The sequence below is a fragment of the Poromitra crassiceps genome, assembly GCF_964638095.1.
Source record: "Poromitra crassiceps genome assembly, chromosome: 3".
NCBI lineage: Eukaryota > Metazoa > Chordata > Actinopteri > Beryciformes > Melamphaidae > Poromitra > Poromitra crassiceps.
In genome coordinates, this window is record NC_139625.1 from 78027421 (window position 1) to 78039588 (window position 12168).

Sequence of the window (12168 nt, forward strand, 5' to 3'; positions counted from 1 at the left end):
AAGTAAAGTGCAGTAGCCTATGTAAGAATCGGTCAAAGTTAAAACCAAAAACATATTGCATAGTATTTAAGGTACTGCATGGAGTGCAAAGAAGCGATGTAGGGTGAATAATATAAAAGTGTTAAAAGTTTTCTTGTTGAAATGTTCATATGTTGCAGATGTGCTGGGTGGATATAACGGGACCATCTTCGCCTATGGACAGACTTCCTCTGGGAAGACTCACACCATGGAGGTGAGCTGTAACTTACATTTACAACTTTTTCCATTTACACGCGTTCAGTTTGTCGAGGCCGGGTTTCATCCCTTACTGTGTGGGTAAAGTGACTTTGAGTACTTAGAGAAGTGCTATATAAATTATTATTATTATTATTAGTAGTAGTAGTATTAGGATTAGTATTAGTATTAGTATTAGTATTATATTTAGTGTCAGTCTATCAATCACTCACATACATGGAGTGCTACAGATTGGAACACATATTTACTTTTTAAATCCGCTGCAGTCGGACTTCATTACTGGGATTAAAGAGAGCAGGGATTGTGTAGCAGACTTACTCCAAGGCTGAGATTTAACTGAATGCATTTAAGGTCATATGCTGGCTGTGGGTTAAGGAATCGCATCCTCGATTACAGAGGAGGCATAATTTAATTAGTTTACTTTATCAGGGCTCGACATTAACGGCTGCCCGGTTGCCCCGGGCAACCAAAAAAAACATGGGGCAACCATTTCTTGGTCTTTGGTTGCCCCAGGGGCAACCACGATTTAACATGCAACAAAATATGTACAGCAGCAAACAGCAAAATATACACCAAATAAATGTTTTAATACTTGTTGTGAGTGACATATATGTGACATTTTATTGCTGTTACAATCGAAACGATGTTACTAATTACCAGTCGGAACCTACGTGATGCATGCTGCACGTGCGGTATGTTCCGGATTATGCTTGACGCTTTGGCCGGCCGCACGGAAATGAGAGACACGGAATCCGACGAGGAAACGTGTGGAGCTTGTATACTCTGTGTGGGTTTCTGCAGGCGGAATTGAGCGCGAGTCTTGAAAACTCCACTTTGTCCGCCCGTCCGCGTCCGCGTAGTTACAAATTTCGGCGTGCGCACGGGCGCTCGAAAACCGTCCGCACGGAGCCTTGCGGAGGGGCGTGTCTGCTGATTTGACGTCACTTTTCCGCGCGGACACTCGCGTTCCTCGCTGATGCGGAAAGCATAATGAGACCTTAACGAGTACTGACTTGGACAGGTGGGGCTGCTCGCACACAATCACAGCGCTGCAAGACGCAAGAAGAACCGCATCCGCCCGCAGCCCCGCACAGAAACAAAGGACGAGGAAATTGTCATTGAGGTGAAATACCCGTGCGTCTTTGAACGGGACGGAAAACGAATGCTATACTGCAAAGCATGTAGCCTACAACAAGCTCTTAGGTCTCATACTTCCCGCATCGGCGAGTGTCCGCACGGAAAAGTGAGTCAAATCAGCAGACGCGCCCCTCCACAAGGCTGCTGTGCAGACGGTTTTCGCCTGGCTGTGCACACCCCGAATTGTGTAACTACGTGGACGCGGCTGGGCGGACAAAGTGGAGTTTTCAAGACTCCAGCTCACTTCCACGAGCAGAAACCCACACAGTGTATAAACGCTCCACACGTTTCCTCGTCAAGATTCAGTGTCTCTCATTTCCGTGCGACAGTCCAAACTTCAAGCATAATTCCAGCATAACGCTATACTGCAAAGCATGTAGCCTACAACAAGCCTACAACATACCAGGACATCCTTCAAAAACGTTTTACCACCGCGTATATGTGCTGAGGAATGATTTGCATCCCTGGCCTGTCAGCCTCTCATACGGGGTGAGAGAGAAAGGGATTGCAGGGCCGCTTCTGGGCCTTTTGGGGCCCTATGCAACATCAGAGTGGGGGCCCCAAACCACTGTCATCATAGTATCCCTGAATGAACATGAGGAGGGCAGGCCCGGCTTTAGGGGCGGGCCTGACCGGGCCGGGCCCCCCCATTCAACAAACTGGCCCCCCCATTCAATTTTTTTTCTTTTTTTTTTTTGCTAAAAATGTTTTTCCGTTTTTCTGTTTTAAAGTTTAACATGGAATCTGGCTGTCATTAGGCATTGATTAACTCAATGCTATTGCTAACTGTTACTTTGAACATCCATTTGCAATGATTCTGGCTGGATATTAACTATTGTAAATTTGTCACAATGAATGCAATTTGTGCACAATGTGTAAATACACTTAATATTAATTGTTTAGGCTTAATTATTTGTAAAGTCACAACACATTAGAGATGTGTGTAGTTCTTCACAGATTTAGCCTCTTCATTTTGCTCTCAAATGCACCAGGTTGACGAATTTTACTTTAAAATGTACAAAATCTTCTTCCGGGGGAGAATCCCCCCGGACCCCCCTTGGGTAGCTTGGCCCCCCCAAGCTAGGGGCAGGCCCCCTCTGTAACTTGGGTCTGGAGCCGGGCCTGGAGGAGGGTAGGCTACTTAATTATCAATAACGCTTTTAATTAATAAATTAAGCACAATATGAACAATAACTGTTAAAAAATATATGAAAATGAAAGTTCACAAATATTAGTTAAATCCTTTCAGTGCAAATGCATTATAAAAACAAAAAATAAGATTTGTTTAGAAAACGAAATGACACAAATTTATTATTATTATTATTATTATCATTATTACTACTACTACACCCGGTGCGCACACTGAATAGGCCTATTATACTATACTATAGACTATTATACTTACTTTTCTGTCACATCGTCATTATTAAGCCGGCTTATGACTGGATAGTATCTTAATTACTCAAAATATAAGGCGACTAAAATTGGGCAACCATATTTTTATTCGGGCAACCAAAAGCTCTTGCCAGGTTGCCCCTCCGGCAACCACTTTTAAAAGTTAACGTCGAGCCCTGATTGTTGCTCTAAAAAAGTGAAAGCTAAGGTGTTTACTGGGCCAAATAAATGGAAAGACTGCATAAATCTAGATATTTTTGCCACATTATGCTTATACTGATTGATGCTTTATTCAGACTGTTGACTCAGTCGGGATAAAATCAAATTATTAGCGTAAATGTAAACCCACTTTAAAGCAGGAAATGTAAAGCTGATTCAGTGACTTATCAATAGCTGGTTGGTTGGAGTTAAAAGCTTGTTGGTTGTATTGGATGTTATGTAACGGTCTGTTGAACCATTGCTGCATTCAGGGGAAACTCCATGACTCCCAGCTGATGGGGATAATCCCTCGCATCGCCCACGACATCTTCGACCACATCTACTCCATGGACGAGAACCTCGAGTTTCACATCAAGGTAAACAAGCGCAAGCCTTTCAGACCACGGCACCACTTCTCCCTTGCCCCCTCAACACCACCCATATCCCTATAGCCATCAGTGTTGTGCAAGTTCACGCTTCACAAGAGCTAGCTCAAAGTTCAGCTCACACTGATTAAAATGAACTAGTTGACGTCATAGTTCACAATTTTTAATTTTGAACTCTGAAGTCGCAAAAAATGAGCAGTTCACACTAATTTATTCATTTTTTGTTGTTGTTGTTCTGAAACCTCAGCATCAACAAAATGATATCATGATGACGTTGTGATGACGTCTGTCAGTGACGTCCAGGACTAGGCCAAATCACAGCCGATTTGGGGATGATTTAGCCGTCTAGCTGATGTCGAAATATGACGTTACCATGAATCGGCATATTCAGTTATTCTGCTATGTACACACTACCCACCCCTCGAATCCCAATTCTCTACCACCTTCCATAGCTACGGTCCTTTAGCCACTAAACTCACTAAACGTCCATTGAGTGAGTGAGTGAGTGAGTGACTGACTGACTGACTGACTGACTGACTATCCTGACTTTTCCATCTTATGACCCCGGTGGGACCTCTCGTCCCGCGCTGCGGGAAAAACGTCAAACAAACCTTGCAAAGGGGCACCCCGGTGGCTCACCAAGTGGAGCACATGCCATAGTAGGTTTTATTGGTATTTATTGGTTTATTTTATTTATTTATTTATTGGCCACAGTGTCCCCACAACAGATGGGACAATATTCCTTTGTGTGCCTGAAATGATGAAGTAGGTTAACATTTCTTCTGACATTGGTAAATCTGTTCACTGCAGGTCTCTTATTTTGAAATCTACTTGGACAAGATCAGAGACCTGCTGGATGGTAAGTGAGCATTTCTTGGCATTTGCCTGAACTTCACTGAGTTTTGAAGATCAACAATTTGGTTGATTTGAGGAAAACATTCATTACTGGAGTTGGTTGCAGTGGTAATTTGCAGTGGTAATTTCGACTAAAACTAGTCTTCAGTGAAGAAGGCTGTTTGCCGAAACGCGCAAGTGCTACCCTTTCAGATTTTTTGAAAATTTGGGGATTTTGGGTTTAGCACTCCACTGAGAAGCCCATTGTTGAAGCGCAACCTTCTTTTTCTAAACATGAGATTCAAGGTTAGTGAAGCAAAAATACATTGCATATCAACATTTCAAATTAACCGACATTTTCCAACGTATTTGAAAATGTTGCTTAATTTGAAAACACAGCCAAGTTTCCAATTAATTTGAAAATATGCAAATAAAACAACTTGGTTATGGTTATGCAACTAAAACAACTTGGTTAAGGTTAGGGTTATGGTTTGTGTACGGAAGAGGTCTCCCTCGACCTCCACCTAGAACCCGCCCCGGCTGCCCACTGCTCGACCCCTAAGGCCTTGTGTCGACTGGGCATTTATTCCTGACATTTAAACGCTGGAAGCGCTGATCCGAGTGCACAATATGCAAGGAAGCACATTGGAAATAACGTTAGCTCAGCAACGTTAGCTCAGCAACGGTAGCGTTAACACTTTATAATAACGTTCAGCAGTGGTAGCGTTAACACTTTATAATAACTTTCAATCGTAAGTCATTTATAAGCCTTTAGTTAATGATGAACTAGCCATTTACAAAACATTAATATACATTTGTAGATGATGAATAAATGTTATGTTAACATAATACAAATGTGTTGTAAGTCATCTATAAACCTTTAGTAAATGAAGTTAGCATTTATTAATCATCTACAAATATATATTCATGTTTTGTAAGTGATTAGTTCATCATTAACTAAAGGCTTATAAATGACTTATGACTGAACATTATTATTAAGTGTTACCGAAATATTAAGTGTCTAGCCAATCTGCTCCCCCAATTGAGCCTTTCTGTCTCTTTTGTAATAGTTCCTCCATGATTAGTTGCCTGAAAAGGAGCACCCGACACCATTGCAGCGCACTTTCTCTAGATGGCCGTTATGCGCCCGCATACGCTCTCTCCTCATTGGAAACAACTGAAAAAAGACACTGGAGCTTAGGAAAAGAAGCTTAGTGGACACACGGCCTAAGTCCCCTAACCCTATGTGACCTCCTTCCGCTTGACTCGCAGTAGTTGACGTACGTTGACCCAGGGCCCCTGTCCAAAGCGGTGGATATAGGTAGGGCCCCTCCATTCCCAAACCCTTCCTAAAGTGGGAAGTTCTACTAAATTATTCAAAGAAATTGATTCACATTGGAAATAAGTGAAATTATTATCCCTGGTAGATTTTGTCACTTATTTTAAGAAAATTATGAATTTAGGACTCAACAATAGACTAAATTATTAGGTATTTTGTCAAAAGTGTTTTTTAAACCAACTTGACTCGACCAATTTGACTTGAGTATTTTTAATTGACTCGTGTCTGAGATGTGTATTATTTTGTGTGTTACCATGTCCAGTCATATTGTATGTGAATTTAACTTAACAGCATCATTTTCCCTCTGTTTCAAGTGTCAAAGACAAACCTCGCTGTGCATGAAGACAAAAACAGAGTTCCCTATGTCAAGGTGGGTAAACTGTCCTGAACTTCCCCTATCTTATCTTATCTTATCTTATCTTATCTTATCTTATCTTATCTTATCTTATCTTATCTTATTTTATCCATTGGCCCAATGGTTTATGACAAGTTGTCGAAAATAGGATGAGAAAATTGATAGTTACAACATTTTTCATTTTTAGAGCAGAAGACAGAGTTGCAAATGAATTGAGAGATGCAAATGATGAACGGATTTTGACACTCTAAGCCAAGTTGTTTTTTTAGATAATTGCAAAAATGTAAAATTGATTGTTATAGCTCCACCTTGAGGTCACTGAGTGTCATTTTATGTGCCTGAGCAGCGGGGGGAGTTTGCAACCCGCCAGCTAATTTAGGTGAGATTTGGTCTTATAGTTGTTGCTGCACGAATACACTCTACACTACAGGATTCAAGAGCAGGTACATAGAAGTCTGTTCAGATGTGCGCTCACTGCGGGCGTTGAATCCCCGATCCTGTCTGCCTGGGCTGGGCTAACAGCTAAATGCTAACTATGCTGAATGGGGAGAACGGGAGGACTTCCCCCATGCTGACCCATTGACCACGCGTCTATGACGAGACACCGCCTGAATGTATTTGTATGGCTGGTTTGAACTTTGACCCCTGTCTGTCTGCTCGGTCTGTGTCAGGGCTGCACTGAGCGCTTCGTCTGCAGTCCAGAGGAGGTGATGGACGTCATTGATGAGGGAAAAACCAATCGGCACGTTGCGGTGACCAGTAGGTATCTCTGATGGATTTAACCAGGAAGCAGTATTACATCTAATGTATCATTTTGAACTTATCTTTTATTGATTTGATGTTTTATGTTATGTCATTATGTTCATCCTGCATTGATAAATTGATAACCTATATATTCCTATATAGCTAAATGCAACTGTATTTTGAGGGTGTAAAAGTTTTGGTTACGTTTATAGCCAGTGGAGTAAAAAACTAACAAAAAAACTGTAATTTCAGTTAGGAGTTAAAAACGACCCCCCCACAAATCATATTTTACATCCAGAAGTCAAACAAGAATAAATATAAATATACCCATAATTTGAGATGAGAGGTTACAGAGGAACACAGGTTTGAACCCCAGGCCACCTGTAGTAAAGTAATGCGACGTTCACGTCATACTGGAAGAAAGGAGAGTTACCTTAAAATCAACCATAAACTCACTTTCTGCAGGAAGAGCGGATTGTGTTAGACTGAATATAAATGCTAATTTGCAATTTGGACATTTTGGACCGTGGACTGTTGACATCAGTGGACTTGTTGCTATATTTGCTGCTGCCTATGTTGACACACTTCCACAATGGGGAGAAGTTGGTGTCAACAATGTGTACTTGTACTTCCACAAGGAGGCTGATGTTTTGATTAATCAAAACGTTCAAAATCCTTACTGTACAGTCAACCTAGTGACATAATCTAGCAACCTAGTGACATAACCCTAGTTGGCGAAAAGCTGGAATGTTGTTAATTTTTTTAGCAAATCTACTTGAAAGCAGTGTCCTGTCTTGTCTGAGGTGAAATGCAAATGAACTACAGTCATATGATCAAATGTTTCATGTCCGCTTTAAGGTTTCTTTGAGCAATAAACAAAGATTATAAAATGATTGTATGGTCACAAAAATTGCTGACTGACCGACCTCTCTCCTGCAGACATGAACGAGCACAGTTCTCGCAGTCACAGCATCTTCCTCATCAACATCAAGCAGGAGAACATGGAGACGGAGAAGAAGCTGTCGGGGAAGCTCTACCTGGTGGACCTGGCTGGCAGTGAGAAGGTGGGCCTCTGTTCACTTAAGATGTTAAAGGTCACCCAGGCAGCAGCAAGAAGGTGGGCCTCTGTTCACTCAAGATGTAAAGGTCGCACCCATGCAGCTAGCTCAGGCTTTGACAGAGGAAGTGAGAATGAAAGCTATAGTTCCTCAAATGGCCACTTGAGGCTGGCTCCAAAAGGGAGTCATTCCCTGTTCACCCCCATGGTAAAATACCCGTCTTTACAACAGGATTAAGCATGTTTACAGCCTGGTTCAAAACACAGTTTTGGCATACTGTATATACATGTAGCTAATTTCACCTTTCATGACAACTGTACAGGGGTTGCATTTTTTTATATAACTCACCTGTTTTAGAATAAAATAGATGATAGAAAAGACACTGGGCCCTATCTTCCCACTGGCCTTAGGCGCAAAAACTGGCGTTAAACACAAAAAAACGCACCTTGCGCCTGCCTCGGAAAGATAGCAACATGGTTTTAGGCCCCGAAATGCGCTTTACGCCAAAGAGGCGTGGCGCAGTGCCAGAATAGGCCAGAATGGGCATTTCGGCCTTAAATACCGGCCTAACGATATCTTCCCCCCCTGGCGTTAATTTAGCGCTTAGCGCTTTTCAAAACCAGGCCTTATTCAGTGCGCCGCGGATATTACTGTGCGTATTTACGCACAGCTCTCCTCTGCCGATCTCACACTCTCACATGCCTATGTACTGTGAAAACTGTAGGAGAAATGGCGAACACAACTTTTGACCAGAAGAAAACAGAATAAAGATAAAGAAGTATGAGAGATTCCAAGATTGTGCTTGCCTATCAGCAAGCACAATAATAATGTTTATGTTCACACAGCATGCAATTCTCGAACATTTCAATATTGGCCAAAACAAAACATAGAAAGACAAACTTTCACCAATCTAATCTCATCATGACATAGGCCACATAGGGATAGGCTATATTTTTCTAGCCAATGCGTTTAGAACATTCTTTTCACTTTGATCTTGCTATAGTGTAGCGTATTTACATGCTTGCAGTGAGATTGGTTTGAGAAGCATAATAATATGGAATAATATATATGGAGACAGACAGGGATGAAAGGGAGGGGGGAGCTCAGAGCGCTTTGGTCGGCTTTTCTGACCGGACTGGATCGCTCCGTGAAATTGGAGCTTAAAAGGGAAGCTTGTGATTAGTTTACTGCACTTCTCCAATGAGCAGGTTGTGCATCATTTTATGCTTAAAAGGCATGGTTATAATGCTTAAGGCCGCGTGTAGCGCCGACACCAAAATATCGAGTGCGCTGGTCCACACCCACTAATCTGCGCTGCGCCTGGTGCTAAGCGCAGTTTTAAGGCCGTTGCAACGATAGAGGGCTATGTTTTTGGGCGATTGACAGGTCGCCTGTCCAGTGATCGTGCAGCTTGTGGATCACGGACCAATAGCAGGCGGAGCTGTGGCTCTGGGAAACCCCCTGGTCTCGTCCCATCTCACGCGAGCTGTGCAAGAAGCCACACTAGGCTTCAAAACGGGAGTCCAAAAACCAATTTGGCCCTCTGTGGATTTGAAAAATAAATGAATAAATAAAACACGGCCGATGTTGCTGTCTTTCAGAGGCTGTGGCGGGCTCATTTTTAAAGCTAGCGTGATTATACTATGAAACTAGAAGAACCTTGCTTGTCAGGAAGAGGGCCAAATAACGCTCCAAAGTTAGGCTAAATTTCGGTGAGGGAAAAACTGGCATGGCCATTTCCAAAAGGGGCACTTGACCTCACCTCAAGATATCTGAATGAGAATGGGTTAGGGTTAGGGCTAGGCACCTTGAGCTGCATGCACTTTCTGTCAGAAAGGTGTTTTTCCCTTTAATTTAACTCTAAATCTAACTAATAAAATTACTGTTAAACAGATAAAAGAGTAGTGTTTTTATTATTTAAAAAAATATATTTTTGACTTGGAATGTAAATTGTCTCGGAAATACAATACATTTTAATGTATTGTAATTTCATATAACATCAACATTTATTTTTGTCCCACAGCCCTCCATCTAGATTAATGTGTCCCAAATTTCAATTTCAATCAATTTGTGTGCATATCCTTTTTTGTGCATACCTTTTTGTGTGCATACCTTCCTTTTTTTTGCATACAGTACCCTTCCCCCCCTGTATGTGAGTACTTTGAGAGCAACGCAAACCGGAGTCAAATTCCTTTGTACATACTTGGCCAATAAAGCTGATTCTGATTCTGATTCAAATAGGAAAGAATTTGGGCAGGTCTATGGTCTCACCATGTCTGCGTGGTGAGATGGTTGGTATGTTGGTTTGGTCGAAAGAAAATAGTTCCTACATGAAACAGCTCTCAACAAGGTCTGTTTATTATCTTGAGTAAACGTAGCCTGGTAAACATGAACTCACATTCTGTTTTGTTCTGCGGATCAGTCCAGTGTTGCCAACTCTTTTCCAAGCAAAGTCGCTATTGGCTGCTCAGGAAGTCGCTAGATGACGCCACACTCTCATTTGCATATCAATATATGCAAAAAAGCACACCTCGGCATAGCCCGATAGCCGTTGTAATCATTGACTGTATGGTTGTAATATTAAGTGCTGACTCCCATGGCCGTAACTAGCTATGAGGACGGGGAGGTCCGGACCTCCCCTAATATTTCATTTTTTTTTTTTTTTTTTTTTTTTTTTTTTTTTTTAATATAAAACAATCTGCATGGAAAAGCATGAAAAACACGGGATCGCTTTTATTTTGAAACGAAAGGCAGGTCAGACAGGAAGTCATCTGACGCTTCGTCCGCGGTAACTTGATTCCGAGAGAGCAGCAGCATGGTGGTGAGTGATGACTGTCTGTCTGCCTGGCGAGATAATTGAAGGTGAGCGAGCTGCGAGACAGTGAGCGAGTGAACGACAGACAGTGAGTGACACTGACAGATTTTTTAGCAACAACCAAGAAAGTAAGTGTCTAGTCTGTCTCTTAAGTAATGTTACCTGTGTGACACGTTGGGATGCTACTGGCTAATCATGCATGATGCCAATTGCCAAGCTCCCGAAGTCAGGTATGCAGGTGGCTATATGCATGGTTTCAGTTTCATGACCCAATAAGTAACAAAAAGAGGTGTTGTAAAGTTAAAAACAACATAATATATTTTATTTTATTTTTCAATCGTTCCTATCAGGAATAAATAAATGTCCCTCTGTATGTTTTTTTTATTATCGATGATGACTTTGTGTGTTGTGTACGGCTTGGGTTGTGTACCTGTGTTTGTAGGTGTCATTTTGATATGAATTTGGCTAAAACAGTTTGTGTTTGTTAGTTACAATTATGTTGACAGGAGAGCTGAGCAGGTGGTGACATGAAAGAGAATATACTGAATAATGACATCACAACAGTATAATCCTAATGTTGATTTAAAATGATATATTACTCTAAATATGGCTAAAAAAGGGGGGAAAAAAACCTCAAAATTTTTTCGGCGGCGCCCTTGCGGGCGCCATCGAATCTGCCTCCCCTTGCTGGACCTCCCCTATTTCGGAACCCTGGTTACGGCCCTGCTGACTCCGCCCACCCGGGCCAGATTCGGCGTACGCTGTAGAAGGGAGAGGAGGGGCTGCACTGAAGCGCTGTGTGTGTCAGACAGGCAGAGAGAAGGAGAGAGAGAGACAGAGAAAACCCAGCAGCAGCCGCACAAATTTATAGGCAAAATCTGTTGGGATTCGACTGGATTCAACACATTCATGTTGCTTCCCATGGTCGGAAAAAAATTCCAGATTTGTCACTAGTTGCTTTTGAGAAATAAAGTCACCAGGGGGGTCTGAAAAGTAGCTAAATATAGCGACAAATTCGCCAAGTTGGCAACACTGGATCAGTCTGGGTTCCAGCCCGCCCCCAGAGATTTCCAGAAATTATAAAGTCCACAGGCCAATCAGAGACCTGCCTTGTATTGATAACGTCACCGGCCAATCACGGACGCTGCTGGCAAAACAGTATGGCAGCTTCAGAAGCAGTGAGCAAACACAGCAATAAGTAATATTACAAAAATAGACTCAATAACAATTAAACAAGAACAAGAGTGGATTTGGATTTGACTGGATCCGACGCTGATTGGCTGAAGGAGTCGTCTGTCAAGGCAAGTACTACCCACCCACTGCAATCACCGTGGACGGCTTGGAGTCCATGCTGATACGTCGGGCAAAACAGAATGAGAGATTGTGTTATCAGGATGGTTTTAACCAGGCTGGAGTAACCGGACCATGATCTCTGGAAAGAGACATTGCTGTTGAGTTTTTTTGAAATGTGCTTTGAGCACCACTAACTCTCTCTCTCTCTCTCTCTCTCTCTCTCTCTCTCTCTCTCTCTCTCTCTCTCTCTCTCTCTCTCTCTCTCCTCTAGGTCAGTAAGACAGGAGCGGAAGGAGCGGTGTTGGACGAGGCGAAGAACATCAACAAGTCTCTCTCGGCGTTGGGGAACGTCATCTCAGCTCTGGCCGAGGGAACTGTGA

General features: G+C 42.3%; 1 protein-coding gene across 1 annotated transcript in view; it reads left to right on the forward strand.

Moving 5' to 3' along the window:
- The window catches only part of LOC310773283 (kinesin heavy chain-like), a gene marked incomplete at both ends in the record, with an annotated part of 44365 nt that overhangs the window by 5546 nt on the left and 26651 nt on the right, over nt 1-12168 (forward strand). Inside the window, 7 exons of the mRNA XM_083633164.1 lie at nt 159-232; nt 3237-3341; nt 4161-4209; nt 5838-5893; nt 6550-6637; nt 7562-7686; nt 12060-12164. Coding sequence (XP_083489290.1) covers nt 159-232; nt 3237-3341; nt 4161-4209; nt 5838-5893; nt 6550-6637; nt 7562-7686; nt 12060-12164 — 602 coding nt within the window. The remainder of the gene's footprint in view (nt 1-158; nt 233-3236; nt 3342-4160; nt 4210-5837; nt 5894-6549; nt 6638-7561; nt 7687-12059; nt 12165-12168) is intronic.